The sequence below is a fragment of the Polyodon spathula genome, chromosome 8 (genome assembly GCF_017654505.1).
Source record: "Polyodon spathula isolate WHYD16114869_AA chromosome 8, ASM1765450v1, whole genome shotgun sequence".
Lineage (NCBI taxonomy): Eukaryota > Metazoa > Chordata > Actinopteri > Acipenseriformes > Polyodontidae > Polyodon > Polyodon spathula.
Window position 1 is genome coordinate 36,916,866 of NC_054541.1, and position 20,319 is coordinate 36,937,184.

General features: G+C 35.5%; 2 protein-coding genes across 9 annotated transcripts in view; one reads left to right on the plus strand and one right to left on the minus strand.

The window, feature by feature from the left end:
- Positions 1 to 13,136, minus strand: part of LOC121319890 (ankyrin repeat domain-containing protein 26-like) — a 34,798-nt gene extending 21,662 nt beyond the window's left edge. For 5 of the 8 annotated variants that reach the window (XM_041257824.1, XM_041257829.1, XM_041257825.1 and 2 more), the window contains exons 1-19: positions 12,559 to 13,136; positions 12,301 to 12,440; positions 11,699 to 12,069; positions 10,174 to 10,288; positions 9,732 to 9,905; positions 9,469 to 9,575; positions 7,911 to 8,048; positions 6,622 to 6,782; positions 5,706 to 5,756; positions 5,363 to 5,399; positions 5,198 to 5,273; positions 5,027 to 5,087; positions 4,707 to 4,927; positions 2,701 to 2,857; positions 2,114 to 2,154; positions 1,812 to 1,911; positions 802 to 906; positions 330 to 449; positions 141 to 185 (exon numbers count right to left, since the gene is read on the minus strand). In XM_041257824.1, coding sequence (XP_041113758.1) covers positions 141 to 185; positions 330 to 449; positions 802 to 906; positions 1,812 to 1,911; positions 2,114 to 2,154; positions 2,701 to 2,857; positions 4,707 to 4,927; positions 5,027 to 5,087; positions 5,198 to 5,273; positions 5,363 to 5,399; positions 5,706 to 5,756; positions 6,622 to 6,782; positions 7,911 to 8,048; positions 9,469 to 9,575; positions 9,732 to 9,905; positions 10,174 to 10,288; positions 11,699 to 11,901 — 1,912 coding nt within the window. In that variant the 5' untranslated portion in view covers positions 11,902 to 12,069; positions 12,301 to 12,440; positions 12,559 to 13,136. The remainder of the gene's footprint in view (positions 1 to 140; positions 186 to 329; positions 450 to 801; positions 907 to 1,811; positions 1,912 to 2,113; positions 2,155 to 2,700; positions 2,858 to 4,706; positions 4,928 to 5,026; positions 5,088 to 5,197; positions 5,274 to 5,362; positions 5,400 to 5,705; positions 5,757 to 6,621; positions 6,783 to 7,910; positions 8,049 to 9,468; positions 9,576 to 9,731; positions 9,906 to 10,173; positions 10,289 to 11,698; positions 12,070 to 12,300; positions 12,441 to 12,558) is intronic. The other 3 variants (XM_041257823.1, XM_041257826.1, XM_041257827.1) reach the window with 3 other exon arrangements.
- A 3,309-nt stretch (positions 13,137 to 16,445) lies between these two features.
- On the plus strand, positions 16,446 to 19,732 carry LOC121319892 (V-type proton ATPase subunit F). Its single transcript, XM_041257832.1, has 2 exons — positions 16,446 to 16,766; positions 18,424 to 19,732. Exons 1-2 carry the CDS (start codon positions 16,609 to 16,611, stop codon positions 18,623 to 18,625), a joined length of 360 nt encoding a protein of 119 aa, XP_041113766.1. The 5' UTR covers positions 16,446 to 16,608; the 3' UTR covers positions 18,626 to 19,732.
- The last annotated feature ends 587 nt before the right edge of the window (positions 19,733 to 20,319 follow it).

Sequence of the window (20,319 nt, forward strand, 5' to 3'; positions counted from 1 at the left end):
GCAGTTATGCAGACAACACAAGATACAGCAACGATAAAGTAACACATTGCTTGTAAACACTGAAGGTGTTCTGTAACCCTTTAAAATCAAGAAAACGAAAACACCATAGTGATATTTTTTCTTTTTCTAAAAATATCTACCTTCAATATCATCTGCATCATCCAAACCAAGTTCCTCCATGAAGTCTGTGAAATAAATATACAAAAATAACTGCATCACGGGTGAAAAGCATTCTGCCTTGTGTGGCACCAAAATAATTCACTGGTAATGAGAATCAAGAAAAATAATACAATATTATTGTCAGTAAGGTGTAAAATATAAATATATACCAGTCTTCTGCTTTTCTCTTGTCTCTTTGGATAAAGCTAGACTGGAAAAAATAGTCTCTTTGATTTTCAAAGGGGTCTTCAATACATCTTTCTGCTTTTCAGTATAATTTCTTCCTAAATCTGTAATAGACATTGTAACAAATTTAAATCCAGCACATAAAAAAGTGCTAAAGAATTATATTTTTTTATGTGTAGAATAATAATTCTGTAGTTTAAAATCATGCACCACTTATGGCATATGCAGCATAGTACAATGATCCAAACTAAATGGAGAGGTTATTTTTAACATGCGAATGCATGCTGGACTGAGAGATCAGTAGTGGGGATGATTTTTTGCGATAAGCCCTATCAGGCACCAAAGACATAGAACATCTGAATTAAGGACAAAACTTCCTGGTTGACAAATCATGCTTTTTTGAATTTCTAAAGCAAAATTTTGCGAAACACTAATTGCTAAGAGCGAGATCCATACCCAATCTCAATCGGCTCACTGGCCTGCCTAGACTCCTTGAGTCCTCTAGCACAGCCATCCTATAGTCTCTTGATCCTCTTAAGAAAGAAGGAATGTAAAATATGTCTAGGGAAGGAATTTTATAGATTTAGTTTTTAACTTAATTTTAACAGAAATATTAGCTAGGAACGTTATAGATACCGTTACAACATTCACACAGCAAAATGTAACTAAGGTTACTAGTAAAATTAATTACTGATAACATATACAGCAACAGAATCTTTTCAAGCTGCACATACTCTATGTGTAAAGGTTGGGTAAAAGGTGTGGATTAAGACACCTAAAAACAATCAAAAAGCGAGAACCACTAAAAGTACTTGCAAGTACTTTTAAGCACCAACTTATAAAAATACAATCTAAAAATTGTAAAATGTGCAGAAAAAAAAATGTGCAGAAGTGATTTAATGGATATGGTAAAAAGCGCAGTTTTTTGTAGCATCCTGAAGTAGGAACTGTATTGGGAACAATACAAATCAGGCTATAAATTTCTTTGGGTTCACTAGACTCGGGCTATTAAAGACATGAAAGAAGATTTCAAAATAATCAAAATAATCTCAGTCAATTACATGTCAGAACTGTGAGAAGCAGTGTCCTTGTATTCACTACTTTATGTAACAAATGTCCAACCCGAAGAAATAAACTTCATTAGTAAACACATAATGTGTATCCATAAAAGTTTCCATTCACCAGACATAGTTAAAAAAAAAAAAAAAAAAAAAAAAAAAAAAAAAGACATTCAGGCATATTTTAAGTATGCGAGTCAGCGGGACAGGCACCTTAAAGTACATTTTCCTATTATGCAGTCATTATAAAACTGTTTCAAAGGTAATTGTATTTCTCCCAAATCACATAATCTTCACCTATAAAACCTACTGAGTAAAGCACGAAATGCTATAGTTGAGATGATGTCATGCAAATCACTACTAAAAGCTGGTACAGAAAGTCTGCATTTTGCTGCAAAAAAAAACTACCTTCATTCTTCTCTTCGGAAATACTGTGCATCACTGTTTCTGTCTTAACTGCAGGGTTTAAGGTACCACTCTGTTGTTTCCTTGGACTACCAGAAGCAGACTATTAAAAAAAGTGTATATTTAGAGAGGGATAACACAACAATTATTATTATACAGACGAAAAATTATTCAAACACATCCAAACTGTTCAGACTGCCAAAAATGCTATCTAATCAGATGCCCCCCCCCCCGCATCTACTTTACAGTATATGATATATTTACAAACAGTTCATGTAACTCATAGCGGTAATCTAGCAAATTACCTCGGAGTCCCAGGGAGAGTCTTCATCCTCCTCGGCTGATTCTAGCCCCAATTCAGACAAAAAATCTGTGTTATAAAGTTTAGTTTACATAAGCACAATATGACATACCAATGTATTCTGAATTGGGGGTGTACTGTACAATATATGTTGCATTTTCCTTTTTTTAAATTGTGGTTATCTATTTAAACTCTGGAACATGTCAATTATAATTCTAACAATTCTTCAAATTAACCTGTTATCCTGTAATGAACTAAGTTATTGTATTGATATTGTATGTTTAATTGTTTTTCTTTTTTTTTTTTAAAGTCAGTGTGTTTGAATAAGTTATTCAAGCAAATATGATTGGGACAACAGATCAAATCTAAACACAAACTAAAGTGCCTATAATGCAGTTTCTTAAAAGCTCTGGGAGATTTTATATCTATTTCACACTACATGACCAGAAGCACAGTAACAACTCAAAGTAACTATATTAGGAACAGCCACCAATTAGGTTGTTACAGATATGAAAAATTTAATAAATAAATAAACAAACCTCTTTTTATTTAATCACATGTCATATTCAAGTTCAAATGGTTACAATTTACCTCTTTTTATATTTTTTGCAGGAATTCCCTTTTCATCGAAATCATTCTGTGGAACAGCACTGCCGACTGTGCCAGATTCTTTTCGAATTTTCCCAGAAATATGAAGATCTTCACATTCCTCCTCTTCATCTTCTTCCTCCGCTTCTGAATACTCCTCCTAAAGGTGCAACAAAAAAAATTATAACACGTTCTACACGTGCTAAATTGAAAACAAACACATTTTAAACAGTATATAAATCAAAGAGTTTAGTACTTCCATTTTTAACTATTGGATGCAACTAACTGTTCTTTTCACCCACCATTTCAGCACCCAGTTTTAACAGTTTAAAATCTTCACTTTGTCTTCTTTTTCTGTAGTTCCGACCACCCTGTTTTCCTGGTCCATCTGCAGTGGCTCAGGGTGAGAAGTCATGTTTACATAAAAAACAAATAGTTCTTGGGGTCAACCTGAACGTTCACCCCAGGTAATCTCTGATTTTGAGTGATTTTGTTGTAAGTGTATCGTTACATTCCCTTTCTCTTCAAAGCTAGACTCTAGGAGATCGTCATCATCATCTTTTCTCTCTTGGTTACTTCCCTGCTTCTTTACACTGGTGGTGTTTGTCTTCATCCCAACTTATTATTTCAGAGTCTTCAATTTCATTAGAATCCTTTTCTAAACTTTTGTTCACATCCACATCATTTGTGTTTGAATACGCAACCTCATGCCATTTTTTACTGCCATGCGACAAGTCACTTTTTTCTTGACAAGATTTAAAATCATCCCCTTCCCTATCCATATGCTGAACTAGCTTTTCACTACAGTTCTGGATTTCTTGATCAGTGTCCCAGGAATCCTGTTCATTTTCAGATGGACTTGGTTTTAATGCCATTTTTTCCTTGCCATTGATATCCTTTCTACTGTTCATAATATTTGCCTCAGAGTCTTCAATTATGTCTGACCAATTGTATGTATAACCTCCAATTTCATCTCCTGTACACTTTCTTCAGATTCTTCCCCACTTTCCTTATTGTCTTCCTTGTGTTTATAATAGCTCAAAACAGAGCTGCTGCAAACTCTGCTTTGAATACCTTGGATTTCCAGATCAGAATTTTGACTGACTTCCTCATTTCTACTGTTCTCTTCACAAGCAATGTTTTCAATTTGATTGTCTATTTGGGACTCTTGTGCTTTACAGTTTTTTTCTTTCTGTCTCATTCCAAGAATTTGCAGTGGTTATATATATCAAATGCACCCTCATAGTGCCCAATAATTAATGAAACAGGGACATCATTAGTCTCCTCCATTTTCTGCCAATCAGCTTTAGGCTCAGGGTGTTCATCTTTAAAGTCATCTTCTTCCTGTCAGGGCTCTTAGTATTTCCATCATCATTATGACATGACAAGCTTTCATGACACACAACAGCATAGTGAACTACTTAATTTTCTTCAATATCTTGATCTTCTTCAACAAGTTGGTCTCCAGCTGTTACTTTAACTGCTGCACCACCTTCATTTACTGAAACACCGTACTCTCCAACAATATCTGCTACAACTTCATTTATTGCCACATTTTCATTTCTTCCTGCTACTATTTTTCCTGCAGTCACTTCACCTTTTGCAACAGATGTGACTAGCAGCAGTTTCATCCAAGTCTCTTGAAATTGTCTCTTGTCCTTCAATAGTTTCACCTACTACACTGCAGGGATTAGCCACTGTTATTTGAGTCCTTTCATGATTTTCATGCTCAAGACTTGCTACACCTCTGTCATCATCTTCACTTGCTTCCTTCTCATCTTCTAAATCCTCCTTGTCACTTTCTTCCTTATCCCCTTCGTCGTCCTCATACTCCTCTTCTTCATTCTCGCTTTCATTTTCGTCCTGCTCAGCACTACTTTGCCTGCTTGTTGTGGCCTTTTCTAAAACACCAGGTTTATCATACACTGTTCCTGTCCTTGGAAAATGATGGATGAAAAAAAGAAATAAAAAGGAAATTATATTAGTTGAGTTATTAACAAACACTTTACCTGTTTGGCGTTTTGGAGAGGGGTGGAAGTCATCCGAGGAAGTTTGGAAAAGGAGGCAGGTGAAGGTTTTGCTGGGTGAAGGGAGGTGGGAAAAGCCTTAGGAGGGGAATGGTCTCTCTCATCTTCATTCTCACTCTCTTTCTCTGTATCTCCTTCACTTCCTGATATAGAAGGTTCTGAATGCTCTACAGGTTGGGGTCTGGCATTACGATTCTCATTAACTACATCAAAGCAGAAAAAATGATTTAACTTAAATAAATAAATATAGAAAAGCACACCTCAGTTAATAATTTACGAGGAAAACAAATCAATAAAATCACCATTATTCTTGCTCTTCTGGGAGGCATTCATTAGTTTTGTCAAGCTTGGCTTTTGTAGTTTCTGTAAAAATGAAGCGATTATAAAATGAGACAATTGATTCACCTTTAAAAATCCTGATGTTTGTTATACGATTTTACAGTTTTGGATATACCAGTATTTTAACTTTGTACCTTTGGGCTAAAATCCAATTCTTCACCTTCATCTGATGAAGGCCAAGAGTCTCCTGTCCCATCCTTCTCTGATACCCTGGAAAAGAAAACCAATACACTGAATAAGTTTGGTGCAAAGTTTGACAATTAAAACAATTAAATTAAGGCCTAATTTTCTTTTCTTACCTACTAACGGATTCTTCTTGTGAAAGACTGTCTCCAACTACATGGAACAGAGAAAAATGAAAAAATAATGTACATAAGTGAGATTCTACTGTGTCAATTGTTTGTCCTGCCGAAAAATATACGCAAAATATTAGACAACTGAGCAGAACACTATATGGTCAACTGCAGATGAAAACAACACAAATCACTAAACCACAACTGAATCCAACAGCATTACATCTTGGTTATACAAACTCACACAATTAACATTTGAAATGAATAAAACTAGGACTTCAGAAGACTAGAATTATGAGAGCCAAGGTGATACTTCATGTTTTCTAAACAGCTATGATGACTAGTATACCTTTCCCTGAATCACCTGCTCCTGACTGTTGCTTTGCAGACTGTTGAAATTCTAGATCCATTCAGAGGGAAAGGCATGAAGAGATGAAACAATTAAAATCAGAAAATAAATGTACAAATTAATGAGAAATAAAAACTCAATAAATACAAAAATGGAGTACAATAATGACTTTTCATTCTTAGTTTGAGAACAAACAAATGTCATTATTTATGCCGCTCTTTTAAACGTATTTTAAAGGAGGATAAATTTACTGCATAATTTAGGGTCAAGATTCCTCAATGTGCCAAAATGATGATAACCTTACTGAAGGCTGCATTTAAAGGAATATGTATTTCTTGTAACTGTCGAGTCTGGTTTATAGTATACTGCATGTTGAAAATGTAATCCATCAAGATAAGATTGTAATCTGCAATTTATTGGGTCTTTGATCATTATGTAAACACATTTATGGAATAACAATTTTTCATGTTATTCATGCTTTGGTGGTGGTGCACCTTAAAGCTAACAATCCACTTTATACAGCAACTATTTCCCCTATGTAGGATTTTTTTTTAACAGACAAATCAAATAAAAAAGCTGCATAGCATGGCAAGGATCATTGTCTCTCTGTGCCATTCTCGCACAATGGTTTTTATTTATGATAAGATAATTAAATAAAACAAAAATTAAAACCTGCACAAACATAGAAATATGTTTCACTGCTCTATTTGAAAATGTATCCAGGTATCCAACTAAAAATAAAAAATTACAGTATTGCATGCTGCGTAAATAGAACTTTACTGCAAAGACTTATTTCTCATAAAAACAGTTCTCCATTAATTACTTATTTTAGCCCATTATTTCCATTTCCCTTTAAAACAAAAAAAGCTGTACTTTAGATTGTACAGAAACTATCTAGACCCTCCAGTTACCTCACCTTCTTTATCTGTAGCTGGTCCACCCACAGCAAAACCTGACTCAGTACCACAGATTGGACTGCTGAACACAGACGAACCCTTCACTTTACTAGTACCATAGAAATGAGGGGATTGGGGTGGTCTTTTCTTTGCTCCATGCTCAATTATTAGATGTGAACAACTGAAAAACAATTAGGAATTTAAAAACGCATGTTTGAAATACACCATCATAATTTAACTAAAGCAAAACATTTTCTAAATGTTCTTTAGCAATTATCATCCAATAAGAAGATACTAAAACTAGGTGGTCTGTTTATTGGTAAATATGTGACACAAGAACCATTTAGACAAATAATGTATACCGAGCATCAAAAGAAACTTAACACTATTGTAACACCTTTATTTAAACAAATAAGGTATATAGGAATGATGGACATTAACGAAATATTTTTGGTTTCTTTTTAATCATTCGATCATTCATCCTTGACCATGACACGCTTGTGTGACTATCACAGAAGCATATGCGCTTAGTAAGACAGTTGATTGAACACTGGATATGGAGTGATTTTAGCTGTTGAATTGAAAGCTTTAATAAAAGCAATAAAGAAAAATCACAGAAAAAAACTATATGCCACATCTATCAAGAGAGCAGTGCCTTCATGCATTCGGCATGTTGGAGGCTGGACTAGGGCAGTGTAATGTGGCTTGCCACCTTGGGTGCTCAGTCAGCAATTTCAAACTTGGCGAGATGGTATAACCAGACACACACTGTCAATGACAGGCCACGAACTGGGAGACCAAGAGCCACAACACCTGCCCAAGATCGACAGATCATTTTGCAGCATCTTCGTAATGTCAATTGTTAATCAGCACAATAGTCACTGCACCTGCTCTGAAACAGAGTTTGTCATTTTTTGATCACATCTAGTGAATTTTTTCCAAATATAAGTGATAAGTTTCTTTTGATACTCAAATATAAGTGATATGTTTCTTTTAATGCTCAGTATACTTGCTTAAGTGTTATGTAGATACAGTAAGCATTTTGTTATTAAGATGGATTAAAGACAATATTACTGGTATGCAGTTTAATAAAAAGTAGGGTGTCTGACCTGTTTTAATTTTTCTAAAATGCTGTGAACAACTAACCAAAAACAATTATAAATCATACTTTATCAATTTCCAAATACTCGTTTAAAATTAGAACACATCCTTCTCCGAATACAGTATGACCAGAGAACCACAGAATAGTTACACTTTAAAATATTTTTTAATTACAGTTTCTAACTACAGTATGTGGTATAATACTTACGCGTGGTGTCCATTCATCACTGCATAGTCATCAGCTATCCAACCTTTATCATCCTTTATGGAAATATCTGCATCGTACCGTAAGAGCAACCGAACCAAACTAATTTGCCCATTATTAGCAGCAATCATCAATGATGTCCTAATAAAAAAATAATCATCCTGTTAGAGATCTACAGGAAATAGATGTATTCAAAAGTGTTTATTATTACAGTATTGTGATGTCAATTAATACTGCACAAAGCAAACCTATAGACCAGAGCCATACAATCTCAATATAAATTGAACTAGAAATGGGATTGTGAAATGTGAGAGACTATCGTTGATATATCCAGAGGCTAGAAAAAATTTGGCAGTGAAAACTTTAATTTCTACTGAACAAAACCTGTAGTTGATGGAGAGTATCATACAGTTTGTAAAGACAGTCTGAAATCAGGTGATCTGAAAGGGCTGATGTTCATTGGATACAACAAGTAATGTAGTGATTCTTCACTGTGGGCAAACTGCCCATACATTTACTATGGAGGGGACAATTTTCCAGTGAATATCCCATAGTGGAAAATATAGGTCCCTGTATCATTGACTTGGCCAGAGGTTAAAGCAGTGCAGCATAAGAGGGTTCATTTTTACTGGATAACACCGATAACAGAACTTAAGTAAGAAAATCTAAAATCACAACTTGAGTACTAAACATTAAGACAATAATAATAAGTGAACTGTATCTATGCAGCTCAATATGGCAGCATTATTACATCAGAGGTCAATCTCATGGTAGGCAACACATTTAGCATGCAATGTTTATACAACCCTGCAGATCTGAGGTCACTACCTCAAATGGTTTATGACTAACAAGGCTTTGACATTGTGGCAGCATGAGCTTTGCAAAAACCATTTTGTGACAGTTTAATGTTTTCATGAATGTCACCCACAATTAAACTTGACCTAAGGAATCATATGTATACCAAGTATTAAGCTAATACCTCGAGCATTAATCAGATGGTAGTCATCTTACGCCACAGGCCAATAATGGTGCTGTACATTTTGCCGGAGGAATCTAAACAACACTGCAGGTGTCATGGCAGTGGTGGAGCCAGAAGATTTGCATACTAATACAAGCTCCCCTTACATGGATACTTAATGAAATGTAACAAAACATTATAGGGAAGTAAGTAGTGACTGCGATTTGAACCTTGGTTTTGAGATACAGTCACCAATGAACCATCTTCTATGACTGGGTACTTAAGTGTTGTCTCTCTGACCTGCATAATATTCTACTCAGCTCAGTCTGCTGCCATACAAGGCACAGTTCATCACAATCTCTTTGGTATCAATTCTGAACAACTGGGAAAAAAAAAGTTCCAGCAGGGGGCATACTGATTGCCACCCAGGATCAAATATTCATGCTCCACCTTTTAAAAACAACTTTATTATTATTATTATTATTATTATGATTATTATTATTATTATTATAATAGGACATTATTGCAGAACTAAACTGTGTTTCAGCAGATAGCCATTTCTAAGTTACTGGATGTAATAAATGACAACATTAATATATTTACCGTTTTGATTTGTCTTTTGCATCTACATCAGCTCCTTCTTTCAATAAAAACTCAACCATCTCCTGATGATTTTCTGTAGCAGCCAAAATCAGGGGGGTACAGCCTTCCTAAAGAAAAATATAAAAAACATAAAAAAATATATAAAACCACCATATTAAATAATATGAATAGCATGTGCTAATGGATGCCTTTAGAAAGTTTTATTAGAATTGGACAGTTTACTACTGTAGTCCTGTGTAAACCTTGCCATGGATATGCCTTACCTTGTTTGTAGCATTTACACATGCATCATGATCCAGCAACTGAACGGCCATAGAGATGGCAGGGATGAGGGCAGCGAGATGAAGGGCAGTATTTCCATTGATATCAACAAGGTTTGGATCAGCAGAATGTTCCAGAAGGGTAATAGCACAGCGTTCCTGTTGGCACTGTACTGCCTAAAAATGACAGCATAAAGAAAAGTTATCAGCGCACAATTCCAGATGTCTTCCCTGATAATGCAGATAAATGACTCACGTTTCACTGTTGTGATATACAGAAGTCAACTTATTTTCATATGTGCTCCATTATCCATACAATTTAAATCAATGAAAAATGAACCCTCTGCTTATAAACGTTTCATGTTGCAGGACGGTCTGCATGTGTAATGTAGTGAATCACGGTGTCCCAGTTCAAGGCTTATCCAGGCATGCTGCACATTTCTACCTTCATTAATGGGGAACGGTTGTCGTTATCACAGAGGTTTAGTTTGGCCTTGCTTTCCGTCAGAAAATGTACAACATCAGCATGCCCATAAGCACAGGCAAGATGTAAAGGCGTTCTGAAACAGAGGAACACACAAGTGCAGTTTAACATCCATCACACGGCACTGGCACTGGTACCGTGCAACACTTTATTTAGTCTTCAAGTAAAAATATATATGAAAAATAATTTCATAAAAAAAGGCATTGGCATTGCGCAGACGCATATCTTTGGCTTTATCGAAAAGAAGAGCCAAATGTCAAACAATAGTTTCTTCAGAATACTTTCATTACAATGTTTATAACAATTCAGGACATTTCTATTTTAAAACAAGTACTGTTAGGAACTACATCTCCCATCAAGGCTGCAAAAAAAGAAGCATCACGTTTTATCACAATTGAAAAAAAAAATAAAAGTTTTCTAACTATATGTAGCCTAAAACTGAATAGTGTGACAGATACGCCTCCACTACTGTATATAGTCTACCCCTGCCACACCAATAATATGTCCCAAGCACTCTCTGCCACACACTTTTTCACACTGTTTTTCCAGTTTCAAAAATTTATTTTGGGCACCATTAGTTTGCAAGCAAATAAAATGTGTTCATAGCATGTAATAAATATCTTTGAATTTAAGCCTCTAAAGATCTTATCAACCAATCTTCATATTGCATTTACCAAGGACTGCAGTAAATTGCTATAGCAAAACAAATCAGCATAAACTTTTATAAAATCAAGGTGCATAAAATAGCTTGAATACCGTATTCATGTACCTGAATGAAGAATATATCCTATGGCTACAATAGTATGCTCTAAGTCAGGGCTTATAAAACAATAAAAAGTCAAAGTAAAAATAAATCTACATAAATGGATTAAGTGATTATTATTTTTTTTTGCCAAATTCTTATATAGCGTAATAAAAAGCAATACGCCTATTACATTAAGCAACAGATTGTAATGGACATGACTTGACAACAACAAGGCCTGGTAGCCTTCATCTTTCATCCTGTTTATGCAACAACTGAGTCAGCTTGTCAAATAAATGAAGTCTACAAAACCAGCACCATTTTAGACTCTTACAAAATGTAATGCAATTGTCCACTGTTGACAACTGTAATGCAGAGTAATACAAAAAAAAAAAAAAAAACAGTACAAAATAAACATATTGCAAAACACATGACCACCTAACATACACCCACATACAGCATGGCACTTCAAAAATACTTTGATGTATGTTGCTGCCATGTGTCCTGCAACTGTGCAAAGAAATAATGTACTTAGCTTCTGTCACACACCTATATTATACTTCTTATTTTATCAGGTACATTTGGTAAGCTGCAGACAAAATACCTTGATTTACCTTTTTGCTTGATATTTTCCTGTTATGACATGAGTGACCACTTAAATTTTTAAATAAGCTAAACCACTACACGACATCCTCCACTAGGGGTTTATTAATGGCTTTCAACAAAACCATACACACTTCTTACCTGTTTTCTTTGTCCAGCTGGCTAAGGTCATGCTTCTTTCCAAGCTGTTTCAGCTTGGAAAGATCCCCTGTAGAAGCAGCTTTGTGTAGCTTTCCTAGATCTTTTTCCTTAAGCTCATATCCAGCAGACACCACACTGCCAGTATCAGAAGTATTGGGAGAAAATCCTTTATTTTTCTTCCCAAAGCTAAATAGCTTTTTCATTGTGAATTATTGCCGTTGTAAACTGTTGTAAACGTCAAGCATCATTGTCCAGAACTGCCCATATGTCAGTTTCACGGATTTGTGAACTGTGCATCAGATCAGGCGTCTTTTCCACTCCAAAAATAAACAGGCAAATCAGACAGGGCTAATGATGTTAAAGGCATGATCCTAGTGACAGGGAGACATATGAAAAGCCGTTTTAATATACTGGTAACTTGCCTTAAAATACACGGTACAATTTTAAAATGAATGTACTTAAGCACGGGCCATAATCTTATGCTTTTCCGGTCATTGTAGACATCAGGTCATTATTCTGTATTAGCTGCATACAGACATATCTAAAATGGAGCACACATTAATAATAAATATTTGATTACACAACTTTTTAATTTTCCATACCTTACTTATTTCGACGTTCCTTTTCGTTCCCTCTCATGTTGGTACGTTTAGGTTTACCCAGGAGCAGGAATTCTGTATCATCAACACAGCAGCAGCTCAATTTACAGAGTCTGTTACCTAGGCAACCAACCCTGCTGTAGCTGCAAACAGAGCAGAAAATAATGTCAGTCTTTCAACATAATGTCTATTTGTATCTGTATCCCTTAACTCCATTTGCCACCAATTCCAAGAATACTGATCAGATTCATAATGAATTACCATGCAATCTGGCTGATGTCATTAGCATGCTCCTTTCAGCTGTGGTGCAGAATGGTATGCGCGTCAGCTTTGCCCGCGATATTTAAATTAACTTTAAGATTTAGGTAAAAACACATAATTCTAAACTAATATAAATAACAAATGTATGACGTGGTAATTTATGATTGCATTATCAAACTGAATGCAATAATAAATGTGCGTTCATAGTAATCGCATATGGTATTAAGTTATCTATTACTTTTTTGTCTTTAATTTGATTTAAATGTGTGTATGGTATAATCTTTTTTAACTAAACATATTGTGTAAGGATTAAGCTAATAACAACTCTTGTGCTATATTACATACACGTCCTTTTTATAAATGAATTCCTAGCCAGCTCCCTCAGCGTACACCAGCGCAGTCATTCCAGTAGCAGAACGAAACAAAAACAAATACAAAAACACACTAAAACTGATTAAAAAACAAACAAGCTACAGTAGCAAAACAAAACACATGTATAACACATAGCAACTGTCGTTTTTTCGGCCCATTCTGTATCTTCTTAGTGACCTGTTGCCGTGAGTTACGAAGGAATCTATGTTTAGTTTGTTTCAGTGATTGACGTTTTCACTGACCAAACCAGTTGCAATACTGGAGCTAAATTCGTGTACAAGCAAATAGAAATCTAGCAAATGGGAGGGGCAAATAATTTTTACATTCAAGTGTGGTTGGCGTAGCAAAACCTCAACCGTTTGCTACACAGGGACAGAGGTTGAGCAAGAGGGAAGAAGTGCAGAGAAAATAGTTAAAAACATAAAACTGTAAATGTGTTGAACATTACAAGTATTATTAGGCATTTAGTAGATTAACTTCTATACAACGTACCAATGGTCCGTTGCCAACAGAGAGGCCTGTTTGTGAAGTCTGAAATGAAACACCCGCATTGGCGTGCCAGGATTATATAAATGAAATTCTTTTCATTCCAGTGGTTAGAAAAAAAAAAAAAACTTTTGCAGAGTTTAATTATTTATCATGGCATGAATTTATTGTACAGTTGCTACATTTTGTATGTCTTTGCTGTAAATAAGTGCTAAACTGACATTTTTTATTATTTTATGTATTAGTAGTATGTATCATAGTGATTGAAGGATGCAAGCAACACACACACACACACACAAAACCTGGCTAAACACGTATAAAGCTGCACTAAACGGCTTGGAAATGCGTGTCAGAGTTGTAAAAAAAATCTGGGCATGATAATACTTTGACAACAGAATAGTAGACGCCCATACAACTACTGTACATAAAAGGCTAGTCACATATATAAGATCATACTGGACTTGTAGGTTTAAAATGTCTGTTTCGACTAACTGACTCTATTGTTTAAACATTTAGTGCTGAAACTAAGGTGGAAACTTGATAGTAATCATTTTCCCCAAAGTTTAAGCATGCATGCAGTGCAGTTTTGGGAACATGTCTTCTAGCAAGTGTTTAATACTTGATGTTTGTGTCAAATTAGTAAGAACATTTAATGCTTACTTTTCACTATAACAAAGATAATAGGTTGTACCTATTAAATAATTTAACTTTTTTCATTCTGCCATATTTTCTGTCGTATATCTTGAAAAAATAAATAAAAGATTGTTTACCGGCATGCTTGGTGAACAGGTAGCAAGATGTATAGCACTTGTTGCATCTATTCATTGCAATGAAACCACTTCCCTTGTGTAATTATCCTGAAATAAGGCATGCAAAATAATAAATAAATAAATAAAACTGAAGCAGACATCATTTGGAGGGTAAAAGCAAGTATGTATTTTTCTAATGTGAATTCCTGTAAACAAAGTGACACACTTGAAATAACAGACATTATTTTTTGCTTCATAACTGCATGTTAATTTGCAGTATTTACTATAAACTATATTCTGATTTAGTTGTCTTTAAAACACAAACATGTGTGTGTGTGTGTGTGTGTGTGTGTGTGTGTGTGTGTGTGTATATATATATATATATATATATATATATAAAGCAATATATATTATATATATATATATATATATATATATATATATATATATATATATATATATATATATATATTATAAATATTATATATATATATTATATATAATATAATTATTTGAACATGTAGATCTATTAGAGTGACAATCTGTATCACTGTAGGTGGTTGTCAAGATCACCACATAGGCATTTACACAAACTGCTCTGGTCTCTGTTGTGACTATAAAACATTTAACAGACACAGTATCATTTTGACAGGCAACTCCATCATGGTAATCTGGAGTCCAAATGTCAGCTACAGCTGTAGCCCCACCATCCTGAGAGGTATTAACGTGGGGATTATTGATGAGTGGGGATTATTGATGAAGTGTAACTATTGCTTCCTAGTTCAAATAATAATAATAATAATAATAATAATAATAATAATAATAATAATAATAATAATTAGACCTGCCAGGCAGTTTTACGGCTTCCAAGCTCAATACCAGTTGGAAATTTTGGCAAGCTGTAGCATTGCAGCACAAATGTCAGCAACAGATCAGTTTTATTCAGCAGTTTCAATTGAAAATAGTGCATTAGTTCATTATCTCACGATGCTTTATAACTTTAAACACCATAGTAACCATGACCCTGTCTGCACACTGTAAGGAGTTATAAGCTAATTTTACATTTAACCTTAAGGAGAGGTCAAAGGTCACGATCAAGGCAATTGTTGAATAGAGCATGTATGGGTTCCTAAATGTGTTGTATATTAACCATAACCCTATGTGCACTGTAAGGAGTTTTACGCTAGTTTTACATTTGACCTTAGAGGTCAAAGGTCACAGGCAAGGTGATTTTTTTGGATTGAGAATATATACGTTCCTATCTCTGTTCCATAGTAACCATTACTCTATATACACTGTAAGGGGTTATAAGCTAGTTTTACATTTTAACTTAAGGAGAGGTTAAAGGTTGCAGGCAAGGTAATTTCTGGATAGAGAACATATGGTTTCCTATATGCGTTCCACAGTAACCATTAACCTATCCGCACTTTGTATGGAGTTATACACCAATTTTACATTTGACTGAAGATTTTGAAAGGTTTTTAAAAAATGTGTCAGGTGGCCATACTGATTTATGCACAAAAACAATTTTTGAAAAAGTAAATTGTATTTACACAGGGATGATGCTTATCAACTCTGGAGTTAATCAAATAAACAATTTTCAACTGAACAGGTTTTAAATTTAAGAAGAAAATGTAGGTCTGGCGGTCATCTTGTTTTACAAAAGAACGCCATTCCTCCCTATCTGAATTCCGTTGTCCCCAGGATGATGTCTACCTAGTTCAGAGTTAGCTGGTTAAACGGTGTTCAGACAGAAGCAATTTGATATTTGGGGCACGTTTCAGTGAATTTGCTGGCAGACATGTTAAAATGTATTGCAGCAACTTCTGCTTCGTAAATTTGAAGCGGGTTTGGCTGCTGATGACATATGCAAAGTTTCAGATCAATCAGTTCACCGGTTCCCAAGAAGATTTTGAAAGGTTTTTCCAAAAATGCGTCAGACCGCCATCTTGGTTGACGCAGGACTACAATTATCTTAACTATGGGGGGGATGATACCTGCCAAGTTTTGTGTTGATTGGTTACACCATGTGTGAACTGGCACAGTTTAAAGTTTTGGCTGGAAAAACGAAAAAAAAAAAAATTAAAATAACAGTAGGCTTCCTAAACTAGCTTGGAAGCCTAAAAATAAAATAAAAATAAAAACATATTTACAATAACAATAGGCTTCCCAAGCCTAAACACATATGGCCCTCATCAGCGTCACTAGTTGCATAAAATGTCTTCTGTACGCACGTGACTTCTCTGCGGGGCGGATGTGTTTATCTCGCTACGGCGCATGCTTACCTGTCCCGTGACTGTCAAAGAGGAAGCATCGGGGTCATTTATCTGATACAGTATATTTCAAGTGTATATAGTATTTACCTTCACAACAAAATACTACCAAGACTCCAGATTGTCTCCTGCAGCCTTTCAGCAGAGTCTCATTGTTATATTTGTCCGATATGGCTGGACGAGGTAAGCTGATCTCCGTGATCGGGGATGAAGACACCTGCACTGGGTTTTTGCTCGGAGGGATCGGGGAGCTGAATAAGAATCGCAAGCCCAATTTTCTGGTGGTTGAGAAAGATACCAGCGTTACGGAGATAGAAGAAACCTTCAAGTAAGTACGATGCACATACAAATATATAGAACATTTATTTCTGAAAGTATACATTTTCTTTTATCAGTCTTAAAAATAAATAAAAAATGTAACAAACACATTTGGATTGAGGTAATAAAATGACGAAGGGCGATACCGCTGGGGTACTGCTGTGCATCTAGAGAAATACACGATTTATTGGAAATTGAACATGTATAAGAGTGTACCTTTTTACCAGTGATTTGTATTATGCTGTCGTCTTACATCTATTTTTGTTAAGCTTACTGACGTTTTGCAGATACTAGTTTACATTTAAATTCACCGAAACAAGATTATTGTTTGTTTGTTTTTTCACAAATTAATTTTACTAATTCGTGCTGCTTACAAAGTTGAATGATTTAGGTATTGCTATTAGTACATTACACTGTGCTTTGGTTGCACTGTACTATCGTTGCACAAATGTGGAATTCTGACTGTAATTTCATGGTCCACAGAATGCTGATTTTTTATTTTATACCTTACAATTTATTAGCAATATCACATGAAATGCTGCTTTGGAAACTTATTAGATTAAAAGATTCGTATAATGTGGTTTAGATCTGCAAACTGCGAGGTGATTCGACATTTAGACAGAAAAACACATTTTTGGTTCTGACGGCTTTAAATCAGGGTTATATATTAACCAATTGTTCTCATATTTGATCTCGTACAGGTAATAATGGTAAAATCCTAACGTATGAATTGAAAGTACCCTTCCTGCGTTTGGGTTGTATTTGTAAGTCTACATTCTATCAAGCATTGTGTTTACATTTTAGCCCTGAAATGGGATTGTGCTCTAACTTCAGTGTGTGTGTGTGTTCCTTAAATAAAACACCCCAATAAAAAGTTAGGTCTCTGATGCCCGGAATGCATACTAAACAGAAGACAGCAGCAGATGCAAAATTATTTGACAAAGCTTTGTCTCACATTTATCCATACTAAACTAAAATAATTTAAGTGGTTGGTGCCTATATCGAGTAGGGCACCATAATAAATAGTTTGCATTATGATTAATGTGTATAAATCCTTCGACAAGATCATGTGTGTTAAACACAGCTCATTCTCCTTTTAAAATGACAGAGGAAGAGGTTTTTTTTATTTTTTAGAGAAGGCAGATCTAAACAGATTATTGATTTTTATAACCTTGGTACACAAAGGGCCATATATTAATTATCTGAACAGTGGTGATTTAGGTCTCTTGTTTAGGTTGACTGAATAAGACCCCAGTATTTTTAGTAAAAACAAATTGTGCATCATGGAACGTTTGGTAAACAAACTGTCCTGGGGGAACAATGATCCACTGCTTGTTCAGACTGGATTTACCCAAGATGACCAAATCCCAGAACTGGTCCAAATTAGTTTGTGGTTGTCCTTTCTTGCATTTTCAGGTAGCTCCCAATAAGAAATGTAGTAAGGCTCTTTGCAGCCACTGGCTAAGCTTTATGCTGGATTCTCTACTTTCTTAAATCATATTGTTTTGTTTAATGAATGGAGAGCAGAGTAAGTTGGCAAATTGAAGCATACAATTGGCCTTCCAAATCTAAATGTTCTCAGTGGTATTTAGACGCATGCTTTAGAAATATATTCATGTTATTGTTTTGTGACGCTTTGTTTTTTTTTTTTATTGTTTGTTTTTTAGGGCTTTCCTGGCCCGTGATGATATCGGAATAATTCTGATAAACCAGTTCATTGCAGAGATGATCCGGCATGCCATTGATGCCCACACACAATCAATCCCAGCTGTGCTAGAGATCCCGTCCAAGGAGCATCCCTATGATGCCTCCAAAGACTCCATCCTGCGCAGAGCTAAGGGCATGTTCTCTGCTGAGGACTTCCGATAAATCCACATGAAGCACTGCAGCAGGCTGGGCAGGACTAGTTTAAGTTAAATGTGGAGGAGGAAGAAACAGTAACTATGTGACAGCCATTTGCCTATTTGTCTCTTCCAGGTGTCATTCCATAAAAGGGTAACTAGGGATTTGGTGTGGAGGTTGACATTTCAGCATAATTTATATCAAAGACCCAAGTTATGATTTTCGTTTTTAAAGTCTAGATCATAATGCATGCTACAGACGGGTGATCCTTTTTCACAAAAATTCAGGTTCTTTAGCTTAAACAGGTTCTGCTTCATCCACATGCAGTCCTCTGCCTTGTATCTTTCCTCTAGATTGTCTTTCTCCCAGCACAGGCAGCCCACAGAGAATACCTGAACACAGATACCCCTCAGGCCAGCACATGCAAGCAGACAAGGCTACAAGGACTCACTGAAGTGGTTTACTGCTCCCAGAATGGAATTGCTAGCAACATTACTGATAAGAGGAAGTCTAGTCATGAGGTGGAAAATGATTGTATTTCTGTAAGAGTTCCTGTTCTAGCATGGGCAAATGGGCTGGTGAAGGAACTCATGAATTGCCACCATTCAATCTGTCACTACCCTTTTCGTCATCGTTCCAACATTTGTCTGACTTTATTTTCACAGATAAATTTGAGAAATGACCATGTATGTTAGATCAAAAAATGAAAAATAAATAAATAAAAAACCCAGTGGCTATATTTACTAAGCAGATTTATTCTGAATAATTCAAATGATTATAACATTATGTTTGCAAAATAAACTGGCATGTCTAGCATATTTGTTCTTACTAATATTAAGATTTTTTGAAACTTCAGAACAAGACATTGTACAAAGTGATATACCATCTTACAGTGCATTCACTGTATACATTTTGGGTTTGCAGTTACATGGCTGAGGTTGTTTGTATTTTCAGACTTTAATGAAGGGCTGCCTGTCTTTGAAGACCCCAATACAAATAATTTATTCCCTTAAAACAAAAGATTGATGTTAAAAATAAACCTTATTGAGTATGTTGTGTTGTAACTGAGTTTGTGTGGTTGTTACCATTCCAGAAAATGTTATTTTATCTGTTGATAAATGACTAGAAACAAAATCTTTAAGCGTCTTTTTTTACAGTAAAATGTTGTGTGAAAAACTTATCTGGCTGGTGTTCAAGTATGAGTCTTTTGGGGTAAGTATGTACCAGTTTTGCACACAGTGTCGGAGTGATTTTGGCCCATTCTTCTTGGCAGATTTGCACCAGGTTGTTCAGGTTGGTTGGACGACGCTTGTGGAGTGCAATTTTCAAATAGTGCCACAGATTCTCAATGGGATTGAGATCAGGACTTTGACTGGACCAGTGTAGGACATTCACCTTTTTGTTCTTGAGCCATTCCAATGTTGCTTTGGCCTTGTGCTTGGGATCATTGTCCTGCTGAAAGGTGAATTTCCTCCCAAGCTTCAGTTTTTTAGCAGACTGAAGCAGATTCTCTTGCAGTATTTTCCTGTATTTTCCTCCATCAGTTTTTCCTTCAATTGTAACAAATGCCCAGTCCCTGCTGATTAGAAGCATCCCCACAGCATGATGCTGCCACCACCATAGGGATGGTGTGTCCTGAGGCATGGACAGTGTTAGGTTTGCGCCACACATAGCGCTTTGAGTTTTGGCCAAAAAGCTCCATCTTGGTCTCATCTGACCAC

Coding starts and splice junctions, on each gene's coding strand:
- LOC121319892 (XM_041257832.1), top strand. CDS start 16,609: ATGGCTGGACGAGGTAAGCTGATCTCCGTGATCGGGGATGAAGACACC. Junction 16,767..18,423: donor GAGATAGAAGAAACCTTCAA/GTAAGTACGATG, acceptor TTTGTTTTTTAG/GGCTTTCCTGGCCCGTGATG.